Genomic DNA, 24,526 nt, shown 5'->3' with positions numbered 1-24,526 from the left:
ATTGAGAGGTGCAGTGTGATCAGTGATGTTGCACATTGAGTGTGTGTGGGGGGTGATATTACACATTGAATGGGGGGGGGGGGGGTGCTGTTCCAACTGTACTAAATAAGGTTATAATAAATACAGTTTAAAGAGGCAGGGGTGTTGGTTGCATTGAAGTATAAATAGAAATACGATTTATAAATAAGGTGTAATGTCCATGAGTGTTGGCAGTGCAGTTATCCTCCAATCAGGGTGGAGGTAGGGCATGTTTGACAGCCTGTGGGTAAAAACTTCTGTTGAGTCTGTTTGTCTTTGACCTGATGGACCTGTAACGTTTACCAGAGGGAAGGGGGGAAAAGTGAGTGTCCAGGGTGCGGGGGGTCTTTGATGATGATGCTGGCTTTCTGCTGATGTCTGCCTGTATAGATGTCTCTGAGGGGGGTTAGTGAAGTGCCGATTGCACGCTCTGCTGCCCTCACCACCCGCTGCAGTTTCCACTTATCCTCCGCGGTGCAGCAGTTGAACCAGAGTGTGCAGCAGTAAGTCAGAAGGCTCTCGATGGTGGAGCGGTAGAAGTTTACTAGCAGTCTTTGGGGTAATATTTGTTATTGAACAAACAATGCATTTATATTTATATTTAAGTCATTTCCGGGCCTGTTTGACATTTACAGTGCTAAGATAAATTCACCTCCTCTGAAAAATGTTTTCTTCTGTTTCAAGCTATCATTTCAGATCCCCTTGTCACTTTGGGCTCCTCTATGTCTATATTTTTAAAAGGTGAATCAAAAACTAACACAATGTTCTCTAATGAGCAAACACCTATATCACGCCAAATCATATTTTGCACTTATAATAAGACAAGATAAGATAAGATAATACAATTTGTGTAATAGATCCATAATTTACATTATAAAATCCAAAATCAATCCAAAATTGTATGCCAATTTCATGTCATACAGAAAAAAAAGACAATATGGGCTATGAATGAATTCCTATAATTACTTTAAAGGAACATTACTTTAACATGCAGTAAGTGCCAAACTCTGCTGCTAGTTAGTGTACCTATTGACCCGCATGGTATTACATAATCATGCCTTTGCATGCGTTTTTTTTTTTTATCTTGGTCATGGCAGGGTTGTAAGAAAAATGTCAAAAATGTTAAAATTCAGACAGACTACTACAGTAAAAGAAAAATATACAAATTGTTTATTAGCAGCAAAGCAATTCCTAAATGGAACACAGTATGCAGCAGTTTTTCCACTGTCTTTTTTCTCATTTCCTACAGGTTTGAATGTTTAGGTGGTTTCTCCCTGAAGGCAGTGGGCAGCCATAGATGAAGCAATTTTTCAGTCTGAAACCATTTCGCAAAGCAGTGTAAGTTTAAAGTTTTGAAAAATTCATTCCTATAATTAAGGTATTTTCTTAAATGAACTCCTAAGATGGATAGTCTTGCACAGAGAAAATAGGGCTGGGACTGGGAGGATCCCCCACAGTTGCCTTGGCAACATGAACTCAGCCCATCCAGCTCAGATTGCTTGCTCAGCCAATCAGACACGGGGCCTTGGATAATTTATGGTTTCCTGCAAGGTGCATGTGTCTCTATGGGTTTCTCCTTCTCTCCCTCTCCTTCTCTCCCTCTTTCTGTTTTTATAACAGCATATGGCTGTTTTCACATACTTTAAAACCTGTGTTGCTTATCTATAGCCACAGGGTGAGTGATCAGTGTGATGGCAGCTTGTGCAAAGTTGCTGGAATGATGCAATAATCGACAGGGAGCACAGCACTGTTTGTAGGGGTTCTATTTTAGCACTCAGACTCTGATTTCCCTTGACAAATGGCCAGGTTCAGCTGACAGATCACAGCACTTACATCTTCTTTGATTTATCCCTGCGTGCACTTCCCTTTAGTTTTGGAAATTGCCTGGGGTGCCCCATCATCATTAATAAATGTCCCCACTGAGACAGTTTTGGAACAGAAAAAAAAAGAAAAACAGCTGGCAATGATTACTGTGAGAGACTGGTTGTGTTAGACGTATAAAGCCACAGTTAAACAGCTTTTCTTCATCTGTAGAATACCTTATGATTACACTGATTGCAGGCTGATCTTAAGGGCGCATGGCTGTGCTTAGAGTTTGAAGAAACAGTAGGGATTCTCCCTTATTTGCATAACTTATAAATTAGTAGGTTTAAGGAAATATGCATACATTAAAAAAGAAAAAAGGCTTTCAGTTTACTAGAGTGCTGTATATTAGCTAAAAGCCCTGAAAGCTTGGCTTGCAAGCTCAGTGTTCACTTGCTCTGAGACATCAAACATATGAAGCTGTGGTCTCCCACTGCACAACAAAATGACTCTGAATGGTGAAGATGTTTCCTATCAACTTGATCTGCTGTGTTCCTTCTTGGTGATCTGTTCTTTCTCAGCCAGTACCTCTGGGGCATCAGATCTGAAAGGCTCTTGTGTTTAGTTCATGCTGCATCTCCTTTCTACCTTTTACTTTTTCATTTTCCATATTCTTGTGACACATTTCTTGTTCTCTGTGTAGCTATCAATCTATCCATATATTTTTGTTTTTATCTTTAAATCCGCTGTGGGCCACACACCGTTTAATTTCCTTCACTTTTTCTTTGGAGTGGCATTGGTTTGTTAGCATCTGTTTAAGTATCTTCCAACAAACAACAAAGCATATGCATATTATGCATTAATTATGTAATTCATGTTTTTGTATTGCTTCGCTGGAAATGAGATGCCAATGTCAGAATAACTAGAATGCATTTCAGACAATTTTACACTAACGTTATACTTTTTTATCCATCAAAAACTTTTACTGTGCACAATTAGTTAATTAGTTTTTAAGTACATATTTCTTTTACAGTTTGACAGATTCTCATTAATTATGCATGTATTGTTTCAACAAAGTGATCGATCAAAAGTAGCTAATGACTTGTATCTTCAAGCCTTTTGGTCACGGCTGTGCTTTGAGCTGAATAATACCAATGCTAATCCACAAAATGTATGGGCTAACCATGCTCATTTTTTTTATTTGGCACATTAGCATGATAATGTTTACTAATTGGTAACAAACATCTAACACAACTTTGGAAAAATATGACATGTGACGGTAAGAAAAACTAGCATAATTCATTTTGAATGTAATAAAATGTCATGTAGATTAATCTGGTCATCAAATCATATCAGTAATACAAAAAAAAAGCATGAAAATATGAAGTATAGAATCTATTGGCAGTATATAAACCAAAGCTTAAAACACATTTACAAGATTATATTAATACCCCTACAGATTGTATTAAAGCACTCACTCTTAGTTATTTTAGCCTCATCACATCCCCTTAGACTACCTAAATGGAGCTTCCAGTCCACTCTGTAAATCTCTGTGGGAACATAAATCTCTCCTCAATTCTGACTTTCAGGGACATTTGTTGGCAAGGAGGCTAAACGAAGTAATTTCCCTTCGGCCACAATTTCACTTTACAGCCAACAATCCCTGCCACATGACTGAAAATGAACAGATAGTGTCGAGGAGTTTCTATGTAGCCAGTGACAGATTTCTAATTATAGATATAGTACCAACAGATACAAATACAGGTGCTCTTAGTTTGGTTGGCTAAACCAAGGCATACTGGGCATTTGATTTAAAAATAAATAGAGATCACTGTATAAAGTAGGTTATATTAGTATGTAAAGTTTGCTCACTTGCAAAAAATGTAAATGTAAAAAAAAAAAATCCTCAGTGTTCCTACTTTTTCTGAAACTTTTCCTTTAGTAACATTATGAGGCTAACTGTAGTTTTTGTTGCCTTGGCAGGAATTTTCAGAGGTCCGTGGTCCTCAAAGAAATCTTATAATTACCTTGGTGACACAGACTTTTCACTGAAACTAGCGCTCTATACCCTGTAAAATAGACTCACTGGACACTGTATTAGATATACCTGTTTAGCCAATTGTTAATGCAAATATCTAATACCCAATCACATGGCAGCAATTCAGTGCATGAAAATATGTATATGTAGAAAGGCAACAGTAAACAAAAGAAATAACCAATGGCATGCAGAAGAGCATTGCTGAACACACAGCACCTTGAAACTTCAAGCAGATGAGCTACAGAAGCAGAAGACTGCACCGGTTGCCACTTCTGTTAGCTAAGAACAGGAAACTAAGGCTACAGTTCACATTGGTTCACCAAAAGTGGTGAACCAATGGTAAATTCAGAATTTAGCATAGAAAAATAAAAACATGGCTCCATCCTGGCTTAGGCTACTGGTGGTAGGCTGCTCATGGTATAATGGTTTGAGGGATATTTTCTTGGCCTTAGTACCAGTTGAGTATTGTTTAATTATTTAAACACAACTGCCTACCTGACTATTGTTGCGTACCATGCCCAAACCTTTGTTATGATAATGTGTACCCATCTTCTGATGGCTGCTTCCAGCTCAATAACACATGATAAGAAGATCAGATCATCTGGAACTGTTTGCTGGAACATGACAGTGAAACTTTACTGTACTCAATTTGTCTCTCTGCACAGTCTCCAGATCTCAATCCACTAGTGTACTTTTGGGATGTGTAATTTTTGCATCACTGATGTGCAGCCAATAAGTTTGCAGCAGCTATGTGATGCTATCATGATAATATGGACCAAAATCTCAGGAGGAATGTTTCCAGAACCTTGTTGAGTCTATGCCATGAAGAATTAAGGGAGTTCTGAAGGTCCAGCATAGTTTTATCAATGTGTAGCTCTGTTAGCAGCTCTGTCCTGGACAGTCCCCTAGACTCCATAGAGGAGGTGGGTGTGAGGAGGATGTCCATTATGGACAACACTCTCATTGCCTGCATGAGACTGTGGAGGACTAGAGCAGCTCATTTAGCACAAACATACCATAATATACAATACACGTGTATATATTATCACCCCCACTGCACTTTATGTACATATGAAAAAAATCTCTGAGGGTATTTTACTGTATATAGCAACCATTTCCAAATAGCACAAACCACTCGTGTATGGTCTTTTGGTTTTTTTATTTGTACACTATTTTTCATGTTTATTCATTTTTCTTTTTTTAATACAGCTGTAATTCATCCTGACTCATTCCTGCTGCTGTAACAACAACAGTGTCCCCAGTTTAGGATTAATTAAGTCTATGTCTATGTCCCATTATTAAGTAGTAAATGTCTGGTAAGAGCAGACATGACTTCATCTACCTAATGAATTTGTACAAACATGAGTGGTTGTCAAAGGATCTGACTTTCTTCTGGTGTACGAAAAACAAAAAAAAACATACCAAAAGTCTTATTTTTTCAACAGATTTTATTGTGGTTGTTTTTTTTTAATGTTTGTTCCTTAGTAGTGGTTCCTCTTACATTAGATTCACCATATGGGTAGAGGAAATATTGCACACAAACATCAGAAAGCACTAAGGAGTATTTTTACTTGAAACTAAGTCCTATAAGTTACACATGAGTTCCGGGAAAAAGGGCAGAGACGATGCAAAGATCACAAGACACCTATACCACACAGCTGCAGACAAACATTATTAAAGTTCTCCTGGGAGAAAGATCAGGAGACAAGGCAGATAAAGAGACAGAGAGAGAAAAAAGAGAAAGTGCAGAGAAAGAAGAGAGAGAAAAGAGAAGTGTCAGTTCAAAGTTTGCAGGTTGCTGTTTGCTTGACAGTACGGTTGTAGTGTTAGCTTCAGGTTCTCCTGCAGGAAAACTGCTTTATTGTGGTATCATGAACACCTGGCATCGCTCGACTCATGTCTCGTGCCGTTTGTGTGTCGAGTGAATAGCCCCAAATATGAAAAGCCTGTTTGAATTGGTAAGTGTTTCTCCAGAAGCTGGCCTGTCAAAGTTGATGTGTTGTCTCTGTACTGTTAGTTTGTTATGTGTCGTGTTTGTGTTTAAAGTGTCTAGTCTTGGTTTTACATACTTTCATCTAAAACACACGAGTCACTCACTTTCACCTCTGTGTGCTGCCCCTCCACGAGAAAAAAAGCTTCTACCAGAAGTTGATTCCTTTCTCATTCATGACTAATTTTTCAGCCTCCTTATGCTGAACCCTCCACCTAGAAAATCTACAATGTGCTGCATTCAGTATCATGTTTATATCAACACTGTGCCACTGGCAATTCCTTGGAGTGTAGAATACATGCGTCATGGCACAATTTGCAAAAACCCTAAAATGCTCCTCAAATGTCTTTATTTAGCCTACGTAGCCCTGTTGGTCTTAAAGCAAATTTGAGCAAAACCCCCATGAAAAAAAAGAAAAAAGTACTAATTTATCATAACTCATGCATGTCTTCCAACCACTTCATCTGCCACAAAGCTATTTATAATTATAGTACAATGCTTTAGAAAAACAAGACATTTTAAGGTTTATGAAAATATCCTGCTTCACCAGCTTTCCAGTGGGAAAAGGCTAGCTCCCCCCATTGCGCACTGATTACATACAAAACGTTCATAAGAAACAAGATTGGATATTCTTTTCTAGAAAGAACTTAAAATCTGTAAATAAATCAGCAAGCTGAAATAAAAGGCATTCCTCTTTGTAGATTATGCAGATGTGACAAAGACAGGGGAGAGCGCCATGAAGCAACTTCCTGTTGCACAGTGTAAAAGGCTGCCTGGACAATCAAGCACGCTAACTGAAATTTAAACGTAATAAACTTACTTATACACAGACAGCAGCGTAAACCAGACAAAAACAGATGCTAAATCAATTAAAATCCAGCCAGCTCAAAAAAACAAAAAACGCAGAGAACATTTTCATAACGGTGGAGCAATCTGATTTGCTCGTAATGAATAAGTTAGACATCATTATGTTACTCAGTGTTTAGTGTCCATTCAAGTTGAATCATATTTGCTATCGTTCAACTCTATAACCTTTTAACATCATTCTTAGGATTGACTTCCGTTGCTTAAAGCCACCTGTCTAATCTGCAAGATCTGTGCCACTTCTTATACATTCACTTTGATTCCCTAAGGCAGGAACAGAAAACATGTTATTTTTATCCTTTGGTGTGGATAACAGACATTTTCTTTTTCAAAACATACCAGATGTAAAGTAGTTGTGTTTGCTGAAAGTGGTTAGGCTGATTGAAAGCTTTCTCACATATGATGTAGGGATGCAGAGGAAACTCGATACATCTTGATACATTTTTTTGAACATTACTAGACTCAGCATAACTGAACAATCATAGCTTGGCTGGTTTATTTGGTTTCTTATCTCCCCCGGTACTCTACCTGCATGAAACATCACCCTTTACATGGACTCCTTCAGAGCTGATCTGTATTACTGTTAGTACATAGGAGGACAGTTTGGTAATCAGTCCTTGTTGCCGATATTTATTTCATTCTGTGTTTAGGTGTCTGCTTAGGTTTTATGCTACATGGATTGGTTTTCTTACTTAAAATTGGGACCCTCCCCGATCTGTTGAGGAACAGGCCTACATTTCTATCTTACAAGCTGGGAAGGATTCGTCCTGCATGACGACAGTGCTGCTGCTGGCCAGTACCATGATGTTCAACTCCTGTTGCTTGTCATGAGTCTCCTGGTACCACTCTCTCATCACATCAGTGTCATGGGTTGGAATGAGGGTGACCTAACACGGGCGACAAAGAGACTTTTAAACTCAAGAAACAGAAATGGCATCTTGAATCTAAATAATCATATCAATTAACTTTATTGGAAGCAGAGATATTTTGAATTTTTGCTTTATTGTATGGTTGCCCTGAGAGGTCAGATGAAGTACAACTTAAGAAAACACCAGCAAATAGAAAGACGCTGCAAAAGCACATAAAACACAATGGACGTTGAATAAAACACAATAGAAATAGAAAAAAAAAATGCTGCAAAAGCTGAAAAAAATTTAAAAATCATGATACAAAACAGAAGTGTTGACGGGGAAACAATAATGTGGTTCAACAAGGTGTATCTGATAGCACTGTGTTGATGTTGGTCCAGGATCTGCATTGCAACTGATGAATCACATTGTTGTAATGTCATAGCTTTGCAATATGAGGAAAAATGCATTTGTTTACACAAAACTCTCTTCTGGGACAAATGGTAAGCATTTTAAGTGTTTTCTTTTTTTTTAATTTATATGATATATTAATTAAATTATCAAGTTAAGTTTGCTGTTATCCAAATTTAGGTTAGTCATGCTGCTCTGCTAGTGATACTTTTAAAAACATGAACTAATTTCTTGGATAATACTAGCTGAATGCTCAGACATCGTCATTGGTCAGTTACAACGTTGCTCCTGGACCAAATTTATTATCAATATAGAAAAAAAACACCACCACTGGGATATCAGCATGCATGGAACAGCTGGGGAAGTGAAGTGACAGGATAACAGTAAATGGCTAATAGCAAACAATGTATTAACAGTATTATATGAATCACAGAAAATACACCTGTCTTTTGCAACACTGAGGAACCCTGTGCTTCTGTTAATCATGTCTCAGTGCAGTCCTTTGCATGTTTTGGTTTCTGTCACATGTGCTGGTCTGTGACATTACTATCCCCAGACACACCTCCATTGTGTTTTGTGAGATTTTATTTTTTTTCTACTTCTGTTACGATTTATTCAACTTCTGTTGTGTTTTTTTTTTTCATTTCCATTGCATTTTATTCAGTGTCTGTTGTTTGCTGCGCTTTTGCAGCATTTTTCTCTTTCCTGGTGTTTTCTTAAGTTGCAGTCCATTTGACCTCTTGGACCACTGTATTGCATTATTACATTATGTTAATACTTGATACTTACTTGCATATTGTTTCCCCACTGGGCTTTTCCTTCTAGCAAAGCATCAAGGACAGCCCGACTGGGTTCCTGAGCTGCCTGGTCATTGCCACTTACTACATAGTAAGAGGACCGCACACGCTTAAAGAACTCAGCATCCACATTTTTGGCACTGCAGTGATTAGGGATGTAAACCAAATCCATGTACATAGGAGGACAGTTTGGTAGAGATGTCCCACCTGATACCTTTCCACTTCCTGTACCTGAAAAAAATGTAAATTTCCCTCAGATGACATTTAGAAAATAATAAATAAAAACAAAAGATACTGTGCAGCAAATAGATATCAAAAACTGATATGTGATACACTGTATATACATGTATATAAGTACTCACCTGATGTGGTGCTCTTTACCCCTCTGGAGGCAGAGGTATTGGTTGCATTTTTGGCATCTTTCCCTTCTCCGACACCCTTCTTTGGAGAGGCCGTCTTTGAGTCCTTCACTTTTGATAGACCGACCTTTCTAGATGGTGATGAAGATTTTTTGGAAAGTTTTTTCTTGTTGGGCTTTTCGCCTCCTTCTGTGTTAGCATTGTGGAGGTTTTCTTCAGCCTTGAGGGCCTCTGGATCCACCATGCAGACGTCATGGTGACCTGAAGATGGAGCAGGGTCCCTGAGTGCAACGGGAGGAGGATCAGCATGCCTGTAGGTGAGGGTTCTGTCAGTAGGCAGAGTCTCAGAGTCATCTTCAGAGTCAATGTTTGCATCCGCTGTAATTGAGGGGCACTCTTCTGTCCCTGGTGGAACATCTGAATCTGTCTGGGAGGGAGCAGATTCACTGATGGATGTTGGCGGTGTCTCCTCACATTGCCTGGTGTAGAGCTTACCTCCTGGTGGTGGAGGTCCTCCTCCTGACTTGGCCAGAGGTTTCTCATCGTCCAAGGCATTCTCTTCATTGATGAAATACTCCAGAGGGTTAGGGTTGATGAAAGATGGGGAGAGTTCTGTTTTGGGGTGACGGTATTCACATGAAGTAACTAGGCAGAGGTCCACATCTGTCTTAGATGGAGCACAGGGGCTCCTCTTAGTGGAGTCTGGGTCTTTGGAGCCACAGGCAGAATTATACTGATCACAAGAGAGTGGCAGATGTGATGGGGAAGGAAGTTTAGGGCTCACAGGGGATTTTTTCTCAAGTGTATAATCCTCACATTTAAAGGGATTAGTTTCCTGTGCCTGGAAAAGTGTCTCCTCTTTTGAAAGAGTGAAAGAAGAGGATGGTGAAGTAGCTTTTGGGGGTGAGGGTGACTTGTCATATTCTTGGTATGTGTCAGATTTATCAGCTATATCCTCCACAGATGGTGAAATGGGGCTGCTGCTTTCTTTACCTGCTGAACCGCCAAGCACAGGGGATGGCTCACTGGAATGGGGGGAGTGGATGAGTGAGGTTGCTTTGGGGGTGACTGGAGACTTATCTGTTTGCTCAACCACAGCACGTGTCATCTCTGTCATTTGGCATGGTGTTGTTGCAGAGGGAGTAGACTGAGATGCATCTGATGGGGTTGCAGAAGTGGCACGAACTGAATCATTCTCTTCAAAAAGTGACGGATTTTCCACTGCAGGGGTTGGGTCTCCAGATGCTCTTATGTCAGTTACATCTGAAGGACTGTAGTCAACCTCAGTTGGGCCATTTTCTGTAGCACGTGAGCTGCTGCCCACTGATGGGTGCTCTGGGGACTGCTTGCTAAAGTCCAGGGCTAAGGAGTGGTCAGGGGATTCCTGACCAAACTCTATTGACATGGTAGAGTGCTCTGGGGATTTTGTATCCTGCATCTGTGTCCTGCTTTTTGTTTTGGGAGAGATGTCTGGGGAGATTGACATTGGCCTTGGGCTATCATCCTTGGATGGAGATCCCTCTGCCTCATGGAAAGTGGTTGGGGTCTGAACCACAGAGACGGACAAAGAGTCGTCTACTTCAGTTGAGTGAGGAGAGCCCACTTCGGCATGTAGGGAAGGAGAGTCCGTGGTTGGTTCTGGCAAGGAGCTGGTGGCCAGGGAAGCTGTGGATGCTGAAGCTAAATGTGAGAAAGTGTCCTCTGCTACTACTTCCTCCAGAGGAGTTCCAGATTTATCTGATGTAGTGCCCTCTGAAATTGACATTTTACTCTCTTCTTTGAATGCTGTGAAAGGGTTGATGTCTGATTCATGTTTGGTCAGTGGTGCTGAAAAAAAGACTGAATGATTGTTTTCTCCTGTTTTCTTAGGATCTATATCAAAGGGGGACTTTTCCTTCTTTGTTGGAGAATCAAGTTCAGGTGTTGGCGAGCTCTTTGGTGAGGATGCTACCCTCTCTACCGGGGAGGAACTTTCTAGTTCCTGTTCATGAGGCTCTGGGGTAACTCTGTTGGAGGAATCTTCTTTATCACTTGTAACCTCCACAATTACTGGACCCTGTTCTTTTCTTTCTTCTGATGCAGTTGGCAGAGCTCCTGCTTTTTCGTCTACAGGTGACTGATAGTAAGGGGTGTGACCAGATGACTGAGGCGAATTAGCACCTTCTAATGTCTTATCATCTGGGCTAATGGAGGAATCTGCTGTTGCTCTGGTGTATCCTGCCAGTGTGGTGGATAATTCTATTGGAGGAGCAAACACTGATGGTGAATCAGATATATCCTTATTGTCAACTGAGGGAGATCGCACAAAAGGTACTGTTGTGGATACTGAACTGAGTTTAGATGAATCAGCATCATATTGAGCCGCGGCAAAGGATTCGGCTTTTCCTGCAGAGAGAAAATCCTTAGAGAATTTATCTTCTTCTAGAGATGAAGGCGGAGATATTGTAGAAGCAGAATGGTTGTAGTCCCGACCTTCAGTGGCATCACTCCGAGACCGATCTAAACATGGAATATCCTGAAGTTGAGAGAGCTTCTTTCTGTCACACTCTGCAGATGCTGATGTCCCAAACCTGCCAACATCCCGTGATGGAGACTCATTCTCGTCATTGGTGGCTTCATCGCTCATAATGTCCCTGGGAGTCATCATCTCATCCATCGGAGTAGGCACACTAGAGATTTCAATGGTGGACTGGGTGTGGCCAGATGTGACAGTGTAATCTTCAGGAGGTTCGTCTCTGTTCTCTTCATCAGAGGCTGTTGAACTCTCAAAGCCAACTGGAACCATTTCATCATGGATAGATGCAGCTGGAGACACTGGTGAGGACACTTTAGGTGAAGCAGATACAAACAGATTTTGATTCTCTGTTTCCTTTTGACTAATGAACTCATTTTCTACATTGTTTTCAGCACTAACTTGTTTCATTTCAGCATGTTTCTCTTGGTGTTCTTCCACAGAGGGAGGAAGATTATTTTTAACCAATTCTGCTTTCTGTGGTTCATATATTTCTTCAGTCTCTCCTTTCTCTTCATAATCCCCTCCCTCAGACGTCTCCTCCATGACAGTGCCCTCATCATCAAACTTCTCTGATACACTTCCATTGATTTTTCCCTTGAGTACTTGTTCATCTGGAGTCTCTCCACTTTCTCCTTCCACCTCAGTTGTGGTTATACCTTCATCAACGGACTCTAATGTCTCAGGCGACTCTTTGGTTTGAATCACTTCTTCATGGTGTATCATCACAGTCTCCTTTTCCACATTTTGTTCAACTGTTGCATCGTCCTCCATCAACTCTTCAGCTCTGAGCTCTTCAAAGTCCTTAGTGAGGTCCTCTGGTGAGGACATCAGAGATCTTTCTTCTTCTGGATCCACTGTCACTGGAGGAGCACTAGCTTCCACTTTGGTGGTATCCTCTTTTGTCTCCTTCTTTGCTACCTTTGCCTTTCCTTTGTCTTTTAACTTTGATGGACCTCCTGAGTCTTTCTTTGAAGCGTCATCTTTTTTTAGAGGCTTTGGTTTGAGATTCTTTTCTTCACCTGCAGCAGATGCCTTTTTTATATCTTTTAATGGCCTTTTGGCATCTTTCTTTTGCTCTTTCTTTTCTTCTTTCTTCTCTTTCATAGGCGAGTCTCTTCTGATATCCTTTTTTAGACCTTTCTTTGCATCCTCTTTCTTCACTTTTTCATCTTTTTTGCTTTCTTGTTTGGGGGTTTCATCTTTTTTTGCCACTTCTTTTTTAACCTCCTTTTTCTTTTCCACAGAAGCTTTGGCCTCCTTTTTAACAATTTTCTCTTTTTCAGCTTTTGGTTTCTTTTTTTCTGGCGTTTCATTTTGGGCAGCTTGCTCTGCCTTTGCCTTTGATTCTTTCTCAGGTGCCTTTCCCTTTTTCAGTGGGACCTTTTCTTTTTTCTCCATCTTTTGTGTTTTTTCACGAGCTGATTCTGCATCAGCCTTTGCCTTTTCTGGTGTTTCCTCAGTTGAATCCTTCCTGATGTTTTTGATTGGTGAAGGCTTTGGGGTAGACTTGAGGCTCTCTTTGCTGTCTGTTCGGTGTTTCATCTTGGCTTGCTTCAGTGTTGGTGTCGACGGCATGTTAACAGACACTGCTTTTTGAGTATAAACGGGCTGCTTCAAGAAGTCCAGGTGCTTAAGCTTTTCTAAACCTTCAAAAATATGTTGCTGGGTGGCATTTCCGGGAAAGAGAACACGCACAACCTTATCTGAGGGATTTGCAGGGTGCCACACAATGAGTGAGGCAATGGAAATCATGTGAGAGAGAGGGAACTCTGATTCTTTTCCATTCGGGAGCAGGATGGAAGTGGTGTCCTTTTCACTTCCTGTCCACTGTTTTATGAAGTGCTGCATCTCCTTGCTGTTCTTTGATGGATTAAGCACATACATCTCAAGCTTGCCTACGCCCATTTTCTGAAAAAGTATGATCGGTTCTATAGCGTTTCCTACAGGCCTTTGCAAAGGCTCGGTCCTTAAATTTAGCTTGTTAAGAAACTGCTGAGTGAAAGCTGCCTCCTCAACATTTCTGCGCACTCTGTAATTGGGTTCAGGATTGTCCAGGTTTTCGGGAAGATTCACAAACACAATGCCAATGTCTGGAGAAATCATGTTCTTCACCCAGTCGCTGTTTGCTGTTGAACCCTGCGACTGTTCCTCCTCGAGCTCTGCAATCTTCCTCAGCAGCATGCTATTGATGCCCGGAAGATTGTCGTCACCGATGTGGGTCAGGAGAATGGAGTCCACCCGGTCTAGATGTCTCACCAGCTTCCAAAAACACGACTTTCTGTCTGAACCTCCATTGATTAGCATGTTGAAGCCGTTGACAGCAAAGAGAGCGGAGTCACCGCGACCTCCGGGGAAAATGTAGCAGCATGGTTTGGAGAGCTTGAGGAATCCACCTGAGGTTGGTGGTTCTAACATGTCAAAAGGAGTTGGGATCTCTACAGATTCAGATAGGTACTCTGTGAACTCTGAGAGGCCCTCCATTTCAGGAAGGATGAGAGTGGAGTTTAGTTTAATGTTAATGAAGTCCTGCAGATTGTGTTTGTCCAAGTTGGAATTTTTCCATTCGCCTTGTTCGGGGCAGGAGAGAGTGAGGTTGGCTTTGTTTGCTGGGTGAATGGTGCTGAGCAATTCACCAATCTGGCCATGAGAAAAAATGAGTGACTTTTAATGGAATCAGTAATGCCCGTACAATGATTTCCGGTTCACTATGTGTCTGTAAGTATATATGGATAGACCACTACACATTTTCTTCTCATTCTTTTTTTACCTTTCAATAACCAATATGCAAATGTGTTGGTACAATGTAGCATATGTTGTATGTCATAAGAAGAACCCTCCCCATGTTTGCTCACCTCTTGGTCAGTGAATATGTCTATGAAATTGAAAAATGAGAACAATCCAGACTGAAGGATCAGCTCCCCGGTGTTTTCAGAGCATTGTCCTGACAAGACCAAAAGTTTGTGTCTGGCAGTGTCAGAGATCATCAAACGCACCTAGAAAGGAGAAAAAAAATATACGTTGTCTGTGCATTGATTTGTTAAACAGTAGATAGTAAGGTATATAAACTTGGAGAAAAGCACTTATGTGGTGACTATTTACTGCAGCTGCAGTCCCTCTCCTCAAAATAATTATATTCAAGCAAAAGGAAATAAAGAAGCTCAATACTTACGCATTTAGCTCAATGATAAATGCACTAGAAATATCACCAGCTTCAAGTCACTTATTTCCATTAGCTAATTAGCTTAATTGTTCTCTTACTATCTATTGTACTGTCATCACTCTATCTCGCTGTCCTTCACTATTTCTGATGTTCTTTTTTTCTACTTCAGCACTATCAGTTGCTCTGGGCGGCTGGCCAAATCACTCCTGCTGTGCTCTGTGATATTATAAGTGCAGAGTATGACTGCAAACAGGGAGGGAGTGAAGGAAACAACGAGAAGGCGCAATTCCTGACCCTCTTATATTTTTATTCTCCTTAAAGTTTAGCAAAATCCAAAATCTGTGCTTGCTGTTCCGGCAATAAAGGACGCATCAGTCCAGGTTCTTAGATTTCTTATTACACCCCCCCTGTTTTTGGTTCTTAGTCAACATCAGCATACACACCAGGCTGAATAATTACCTGTTTTAAGATTTAAATGTTTTGTAAATGCTGATAGGAGAATAATGGGAAGAAGCTATAATTTCTAGTAGGAAAAATGTTTTACCTCGGTACTGACTGCTTCATCTGAAGGGTTGATGAGCACAACGGTCTCCAGGATATTACTTTTATGGTGAAGAATTCTCTGGCCTGAAAAGAAAACAGAAAATAGATATAGTAAAATAAATAATTAAATATAAACTCATGCTATGAGTTATATATAAACCCTGCTGTGAATATAATTAGATAGAACCAAGAGGCATAATCAATCTACAGAGTAGCTGACCAACAGAAAACTGTTTTTATTATTTTTCAAAGTGTATCAGATACAGCCTCTCAGTAATGATGATATCCTGCTTTACTGTATAAAAGACACAATAAAAGAAGGAAAGCATTTACTAATTTGCCAACCAAACCAATTAGCTGATTATTCAAGGAAATAACTGGATTTATCATTTAATAATTGTAAAAATCAAATATTTTTTGCCCATGTTTCTTATTAATTTATAGCAAATTAATTATTTGAATAATTTAAACCGCAACAATTTCCACTCTGAAAACACAATCGCTGCACCTCACTTATTTCAATTAAAAATTGACTTTGATTATTTTCATACAGTCAGTGCTGCTGTACTTTATCATTTATTTGACCATTTTTTGCAAAAATACAGTGTTAAGTAAGCCAAACAACCAGCAGTGCAACATAGATCTGAAGTGTTTCATGTCTACTCTGCTAAATCGAATTTCAGTCTGTGTAACCTTCATAAAAAGATGGGGAGCATACACTATTCACCTTTTTGCCTTAATATTTTATCATTAGCATGATTATTGTCATAATAATAAGATAAAACCGATTACAAAGCAGTAATGAATCTCCACTCCTCTGGTTCTTATAAGGACACATCAGCACTCTGCAAATTTATCAGACGGTGGCAGCTGCAGTGTGGCTGTGTGAACGTTAATGGTGTCTGCAGAGGAAAGCGCTTCATTTTGAATCCTGCTCCTCGACATTAAAACTTGTTTTAAAGCTGAAATCCTCCTTCGTTAACCTGTGTTGTAAGAGACGAGTTTACCAGTCAGCTTATGTAAGTGACACATGAATCTGTTCATCTGTTCATTAATTTCCCTTTGATCTGTGTGAATTAATCATAACACTATCCTGTTAATATTCATATATTAACAGCAATGACTGATTTTTCATGAAATATACATATTTCTATTACACGTTTTATCGCCTTGTTCTTCACTGTTCATGCAGGAAATTTAAGTGGCCAGACATTTACATAAATTTGTTGTTTGTTTTAATCACATGACTCATTTTACACTGTAGATACATGTTTCCTATTAGCTGTTTACTTTTAGCTTGTCAGTTCTGCAGCTGTTCCGTCACATTTTTTGTCTCCCCACAAATACTTATATTGTGTTTTATTATTTTATTTATCTATTTATTTATGTTTTGTAAGCTCTTGCAGCTTTTTTTTTCTTTTTACGTTGTGCTTTATTCGACTTCTTTTGGAAGTTACAGTGCGTTTGAACTCCCAGTTCCTATAACAGCCCTGAGTTATTTGTAACAGTGTTATACACTAAAGACACACAAAAAAATTATTATTAACATTACTGATTATTCTGCCAATTAGTTTCTGCCTGTAATAACTGATCAAATATCTATTTAAAAAAACATCTATGAAATTTTCCCAAATATAAAGATGATGCTTTAAACTGGCTACTTTTATTCAACCAACAAATATTTACATACTGCAAGGTTAAAGCACATGTTTCATTAGTTTTGTTACAAAAAATTGAAATGTGTCCCAATTATTTGACAATTAGTGACTAGCCATTTTTTATCTTTTACAGTGCTACACAACTCCAGTCAGACTCGGCCTCTGTGAGATGACAGACAGCACCGACATGGCTGGGTTATCATCTGCCTCACTCTAACACCCAGTAACAATTTGAACTCTGACAATGGCCACTAAAACTATTTGAATCTGCAGCAGTTTGAGAAAGGTAATATTTCCTCTCTCATGAGACGGAGTGATTAGACAGAAAACGAACAGTGTTGTGACAGGCCCATGATCAATCTTCTAGGTTTTGGTTGATTGATTATGACTGTGACCCCACTGTGTGTGTGTGAGGGGGGTTTGGCTGTCCTCTGCTCCAGCGGATGAGACATGAACATGGTATCTTTAGCTTCATTATCCATCCCTACATGTCAGGCTTCACTCAGTCAACCCCACAGACTCTTTGTTTCCCCTCACTGTCACCAACAGATATCAAACTAAGACACAGATCTTATTTTTATTCATTTATTTCAGTCAAAACAAACAAACAAAAAATGTTGCTGCTATAATGGAAAGACAAAGGATGAGAATCTGCTTTGTGTGAAGTGCTTGGATCCAGACTGTAAATTCAGAAGCACGGTGTTGAAGACTGAGTGTGGCTTGTCCCTGGCGATGCAATACTCCAGCAGCTGACTGCTCGGCTGATTCCTCCATACATATTTCATACAGCAGCAGATTCTCATGAAGGAATGCACAGCCATTAACTCTACTGCTTCACCCCAGAGAGTTATCGTGCCTTATAGAAAACACTCTCATTCTCTGCTGTGTTTCCTACACAGTAAATGACTGCTGGGGTCTAATAATCTCGGGAGTTCAGTAAAAACTGAAATAATGGTTCGAGGTTTTGTTCCCTCCCAGGCATTTGTCAGTTCTGTTTTTGGAGTGTGGATGGAAAAAAATAAAATAAAATAATGAATGCTCCGAGCATGATTGTAATTTAGAGATTTTGTGTAAATTCAATTTCATGACAGAACCTTAAACGACAAAAGGTGCATATTGGATATTTTCCAACAGAATGTATTAAACGCCTTAAATGTGTGTCATTTTTTCCCAGTGAGCAGGCAATGAATGCATCAGCTTTATTTGTTTCTTTTATTTCTAGTGTTGGTACATTCACCCTTGAGATGCGAACAAGCTGTTGGTGATTTCTGTCAAACCGATGGGCCTCGTGAAAAACAGTTTTCCTTTGCACCCGCATTTTACCGGCATGTTGAAGATTTGTGTCTGTCGACTACAACCATCATAAAACCCCCGCTACTCAGGGGGTGGAAAAACCTTCACTAAAACCCATTCTGAGGAGGCAGTGGTCTAAAACCGATGACCGGTGCTCCTCTAAGATCAACTGTGGAAACACTTTCAGCGATCTGTGAAATGAGAGAACAATCAATCCCTAAAGTCTATTTTTAATTCTGCTCGTGCTGCTGTACACAAAGCCATATCTGTAACCGCTAATGCAAAAGAGACGCATCTCTTTTGTCTTTGTCTCTCTTCATGGGTTACGCCCTGCTTACTGGCCTTTTATGTGATGAAATAGAAAGTACAGCACAGCAGTCCTCACAGCAAAAAACAGCTATCCATCACCGCCGCCATGTGTCTGATTTAACTCATCAAAAAGTGACAGATTGTGCACAGGAGCTTGTTTGACCCTGACAATTACTTTGATCGATATGAAAATCCTTAAAACCCAGTGCGGCTCTGTCTCAGCGGGAGGCGAGGTAATGTGACATGCATCGCTAAACATTCTCCTTCTGGCTGAATAGGAAGAGGACGACCGGTTGGTTTTGCCCTGTCTGCAACTGACCGAGCCAGACGGGAACATCAATGAGGATGGCACCCCACCAAAAATAGATCAGTGGAACAACTAAATTCAGCGCCTCCTTCCTTTTGCCTTAAAGCAAACCGCACATATAAAGACAAGGACTGAATCTGCTCCTCTAGATCCCCAGTATTGTGTGTGTCAGCAAGTGTATTTCATACCAAAACAGTAACGTCCAGTAAAAGACTGGGGCAAAATTTTTACTGTGACTTTTGGATTTGTCTCCAACCAAGCATATATAACATGTCTGGTAATGGAGCTAATGGCAATGACCCAGCTATTAACTCAAAAAGCAGTCGATCACCTGTGTCACCATATTGATTCTCACTGCCAGCATTCAGCTTTTAACATCTTCATAGTCATTACTTTAGGAAATAGCCCATGCAATTGAATGACAAGCTGACAGATAAAAGGCAGTTATTATTACAATTATTATTTTTTTTTCTATTGTAGTTCTTATAATATTAGGGGATGTGTGGCTTTTTATGATGCAGGTGAATAAAACTGCTGATCTGCAGCTGGAGTCAGGAATGAAGAGAAAACAGACCATTAGGAATATTTTTTTCTCTGACAAATGAATAAAAGTCAACACAGTTTTTAAATAACATCAATCATAAATTGCAGTCTTCTCTTCAAGAATCTCATTAGCGAGGATTCTTCATGGATTTGCGGTTTAGACATGTCTTTTGAGGCTTCACTGCTGTCTGCACTGATAGCAGAGTGATGGGAAATCTATAAGTAAACAGAAATGTCATATGTCTATAAAGGAAAGGCAGGTGGTCTCCCATTTAGCCTGCTCTTCTTCCTCTCTTTTCCTTGTTAATGTGAGGTCCAGGCATTCTGTGCGCCACGTGATTGATGGTTCGTCGTTCATCAAGCAGACAGGTAATTGCATTTGCCCTCCTGAGCCGGATTTCACCCGCTGGTTTTCCTCTAAAGAATAATCTCTAAGCAATGAGATGAATGAAACCACCTTACCAGCTAAAGAGAAAACTCAAGAATGCAGCATATAAAGATGTTTAATTGATTTTTCTTTATTAGAGCTAAAGGTAAGTCCCACTGAAAATCAACTCACAAGCTCAACTCACTAGACAGCCCTCCTGAGAACTGATGCTGATTCATTTCTGACAAGATGCCTGATACAACTTCTGTCTCTGTTAGCAAGGATTAACTATTTTTTTTAACCTTTTATGTTTCATTCAGCTTCTGTGTTATTTCCTGTTAAATCCTAATTTATAATTAATAAAGTTATATCAAGCATAGTTTTAATTCAGGCACAGGGAGACCAGAAGGTCACGGTCAGCTGCAATTGGAGCAGATGAATTCATCTCAGTGCCAGCCCACCTCTACTGATGGCTCAACTTCTATGACTCCAATGGACAAATCTCATGTAAGAAGTGTATTTAAGCTGCTATAGCATGCCCATAATGTGCAACTGCAAGCTGCTTTGCAGCCCATTACCAATGCAGCTTCTAGCTGCTGCTCCTGATATGGGAAAGTACCACATCCCTCCAATTCAATTCAGTTTAATTTATATAACAACAAATCACAACAACAGTTGCCCCAAGGCAATACAAAGCACTACAATAATACCAGAGAAAACCCCACCAGTCAGATGAGCCGCTATGAGCAAGCACTTGGTGACAATAGGAAGTAAAAACTCCCTTTAACAGGAAGAAAACCAGGAGCCTATAGAAGAGTTCACAGGTAACACCCTCCAGAGACCACTAGTCTTAGATCACTTAGCATGGGCTAACACAGAGACAGACACCTACGGACAATTTAAAATCACCGATTAACCTAGCGTGCATGTCTTTGGACTCTGAGAGGAAGCCAGAGTACCTGGAGTGAACTCATGCAGGCTCCAGGAGAACACACAAACCTCACACACAGTAGAAGGAACCCAATCAGCCAGCGGGTTCGAACCAGGAACCCTCTTGCTCTAGAAGCACCAGTACTAAGCACAGTGCACCAGGTGATAGAAGAGATGTCATTATTATTTTTAAATAGTTTTATTTTGTAAATCTTTTTAAAAAATGTTTTTAACAATATGATGATTCAAAAGTTTAAAATATATATCTATGAATTAAAAAGAATCATGACATTTTACATAAAACCCTACAAGCCCGTCAAATTGTGCAGTTCATATCAAGCTGAAATCAAAAATTTAAAAAGATAAAAAAAAGAGTTGCCAAAAGGAAAGAAAGAGAATATGAGAAAATAACATTATTGATTTTTTGCCTGCCAAGACATTGACTCTCAAAGCTCTCTCTTCATCCTCCTGCATTTCTCTCTGTGTGACCTTGCTTATTTATCACCCCAATCTCTCTTCAGCCTGTTCTTACTCCATTATTTCCTCTCCTCTCACCACCCCACCCGCCTGTGTCATTGTCTTTCTTTAAAAGCCCTTCTCCTCACCCTCTTGCTCCCCAAGTCCTCCCCGTTCCCCTCCCTTCTTTATTTTCATGGACAGACACCGCCACTAGGGATTCTACATTGCTAATTACTCCCAAATCAACTGTGCATCTAGTTGCAAGGCAACAGCACACTGGAGGAAATGGCAAGAGTGGAGGATGGGAACACGGGATGAAAGGGAGTGCGAAGCTGGAGTGCTGTTAAATGTCATTTCAGATGAATCCTGCCTCTCAACTGACTGCATTTCATTTCTGAGATTTGATACAGGGATATTAATGCATTAGAATCGACCTGCTGATTTAGTTTGCAGCCACATTTATCAGCTCGATCAATCTATTAAACATCTAACCACATATGAAGCTGGTCGTGTTCAATGTGGAGCAGAAGCTTTAACTGCTGGGGACTGTCAAGGCCATGTTGCCTACTGATAGACCACATGTCCTGCCACACTGAATGTGTTTCATCTTCATACAGACTCATTCACTTTGCAAATGACACAAAGGTAAAAGTGCCTTGTAAGAAAATGCTGACAGGTTCTATCCTGTGGTAGGTAATAAAGCTTACGTGTTTAGTATACCACGAGGAAGATATAGCTGACTTAGATGTAATGATGGACACTGCTGAGAAATGCAGCTATGAAACTGTAAATACTCATGTACTGTGCTTCACAACATATTTTATGACAGGGGTAGATCGTGATTGAAATAAATTAAAATAAAAAGGGGGTCTTCTATATAGTGATTGTTTTTACTTTTAATACATTAAGCGTATTATTTCTCACACGACTGCAAAAGCGTATGTCTTTGGTTTCTGTTTACGACACAATGGAAGCTGTTAGAAAAATCTCAAGACATTAATCGGTGTGAAATGTTGTGGCTTAAATTTCCAGTTTACCTCTGACATCTGCAGAGAAGCGAGCCGAGTGTCTGGACACAAACAGCTTGAGTTCCTGGTCCAGGTTGCAGTCAATTAAGTTGGCGTCCCACGAGCGGATCCCTGCAACACAAGCACACAAGCACAAACAAAACTGAAAAGTCACCTTCCCTCGTGAATTCTCTTCCTAAAATTTACAGGAAAATCTTGGCACGAACAAGGATTGACTTTTAATTTGGCAAGAGGAATGAAATCTATAATAGGAAATATCTATATCCCTGTTTCTGTTTGGCCACGGTGCCAGACACAGGGACGACCTCTGTTGTGCTGACTCATTGCGGTGTCATCCTCTCTATAATTTTGCAAAGCCAAGGCCTAATGAAGGCTTCCGTGAAGTTATTTGATAGCAGCAGTGAATCAGTGTTACTCTGAGGTGAACAACAGACGATGGGCTGAAAACACTTATTTTAGCAACAGGGCCTAAACTTTAAAAAATAAATGAGAGCATAAGTTAAAATGAGAAACACCATTAAATAAGATTTTTTTTAAATTCAAAGACACTATGAAGGGGACAGCATAAATGTATGTATTGAATTTTTTTCCCACCCAAGGTCAAGTGTAAACTTGACAATACACACACACACACACACACACACACACACACAGAGACAGAGAGAGAGAGAGAGAGAGAGATGATTGCGGCCCCAACAGAATCATGTCAAAAGTAAACTCTTATTTTTTTTAATTAAAACAAAATTATTTAATCATTTTTTGTTTGGTACATCTCTATACAGCATCAGCAGATTTAACGTTTAACAAAGAGCCACACCTACTCTGTGCTTTTACTCTGATAGTGCATGGAAAATCTAGAAGTGAGCAGGGTATAGATAATATGAACCCATCTTAATTTTACGCCCACGCAGATACTGCGCCATTGTACCCCTCCTTACAAACAGTGCACTATGGCCAGTGAGGCAGGCCTCTACCGCAGCTGTAGCCTTTCTAAAAACGCCCCGCTTCACTTTGAAGATGGGTCCTCCTGGCTTTCCGTAGGGACCGCAGTGCGGACCGAGCCACGCCCACAAGCCGGTGTGTGGGATGAGAGAGAAAGCTGGATGCAGGAGGGTAGTGATGGAGAAATATTGCCACGGGGATGAAGGGGGAAATTCGTTGATTGCAATTCAAGGACGCGTACTGTAGCAGTCTCGAAACGCAAACTGTCAACTTCACGACACAAACCGAGAGAAAACTCGTTTCCTCCTTCAGGCCGTGAACTGTGACACAAAAGCAAGGTGCTGCGAGAGACCCTCAGAGACGCGATTCGCTTCACTGCACTGACGCACAATCCGAGCTGGATGCTGAATCATTGCTCGTCAGCTTCATAACAGGACCAGGTCCACGTGTGTTGTGGCTGGCAACAACTGAACCCACTGATATTATGTGACAGAAAAGAAATGATACAGAACTGCCCCTGAACGCGGTTGATGGTGGGTAAAATACCCGAGGGCGAAGATGTAGTGATTATTTTCCTCTAGCTCACAGTGATGTTACTGGGAGGGGCTGACAGACAGCCCCACCGCAGTCTACTTCAAACAGCTGCCCAACAAATAACACTCAGATTGTGTTCATTACTCGTTGACACGCGTAATTCCTCACCACCGTGCACAAAGCAAAGCACTGCAAATAACTACAGCTCCAAAAAAAATAAAAAATTAAATTTTTTTAAAAAAAAACCCGCACAGATTATGGGACTTTATGCTGCCAAACTTCCAGTCTGTCCGTCTCCGTTCCAGTTGTTTTGAACACGTCAAGCGGAGCTCTCTGGCCTACACCCCCTTTCACAAAGCCCCATCTTACCTTTCTCTATGTCCGCAATGGCACACTTCAGATGCTCCTCCGTTACGATCTCTCCGATAACAACCAGCAGGTAGAATTTGCTGTCATTAAAGTGCTGCGAGGGGCTCGAGGATGTCAGCGACGCCCCGGTGTTGCTCTGGCCGCCTAAAGTCTCCATGTCTGCAGATTCTACCAGGGTTGCCATCCTCTCCTGCTGTCTATCTTCTCTTTTTTACGCCCCCGCTCTGTCGCTGTCTCTCGTTCGCGGATCCCAGCCTCCTCCCTTTATTCGCTGCAGAGCTTTGGAGTGGTCTCCAGACATGCAAGTGCAACCTTGATAGGAGTGGCCCTTGCTTTTTATACCAGCAGACACAGTGTCACATTCGGTAACCGGGGAGAGACGAGGGCGCCGGAGTTTTTTTTCGCATACTCACTCCACAGCTGATGTCATCCGCAACGAAT

The 24,526-nt window shown here is 40.5% G+C and overlaps 1 protein-coding gene and 1 long non-coding RNA gene across 2 annotated transcripts; one reads left to right on the top strand and one right to left on the bottom strand.

Annotated features, from left to right (window-relative positions):
* Positions 1–469: 469 nt before the first annotated feature.
* LOC112847319 (uncharacterized) lies at positions 470–18,120 on the top strand. Its single transcript, XR_003220799.1, has 4 exons — positions 470–521; positions 703–759; positions 1,268–1,356; positions 17,138–18,120. It is a non-coding gene; the product is annotated as an uncharacterized LOC112847319 (long non-coding RNA).
* Positions 5,288–24,526, bottom strand: map1b (microtubule-associated protein 1B). Its single transcript, XM_005454540.3, has 7 exons — positions 24,086–24,526; positions 22,250–22,351; positions 15,348–15,430; positions 14,496–14,636; positions 9,132–14,280; positions 8,762–9,000; positions 5,288–7,600 (listed from the first exon to the last, which is right to left on the bottom strand). Exons 1-7 carry the CDS (start codon positions 24,267–24,269, stop codon positions 7,445–7,447), a joined length of 6,054 nt encoding a protein of 2,017 aa, XP_005454597.1. The 5' UTR covers positions 24,270–24,526; the 3' UTR covers positions 5,288–7,444.

The sequence above is a fragment of the Oreochromis niloticus genome, linkage group LG7, assembly GCF_001858045.2.
Source record: "Oreochromis niloticus isolate F11D_XX linkage group LG7, O_niloticus_UMD_NMBU, whole genome shotgun sequence".
NCBI classification, from domain to species: domain Eukaryota; kingdom Metazoa; phylum Chordata; class Actinopteri; order Cichliformes; family Cichlidae; genus Oreochromis; species Oreochromis niloticus.
The sequence above is the reverse complement of the archived record's forward strand: the minus strand, read 5'-3'. Positions and strand labels throughout refer to the sequence as shown.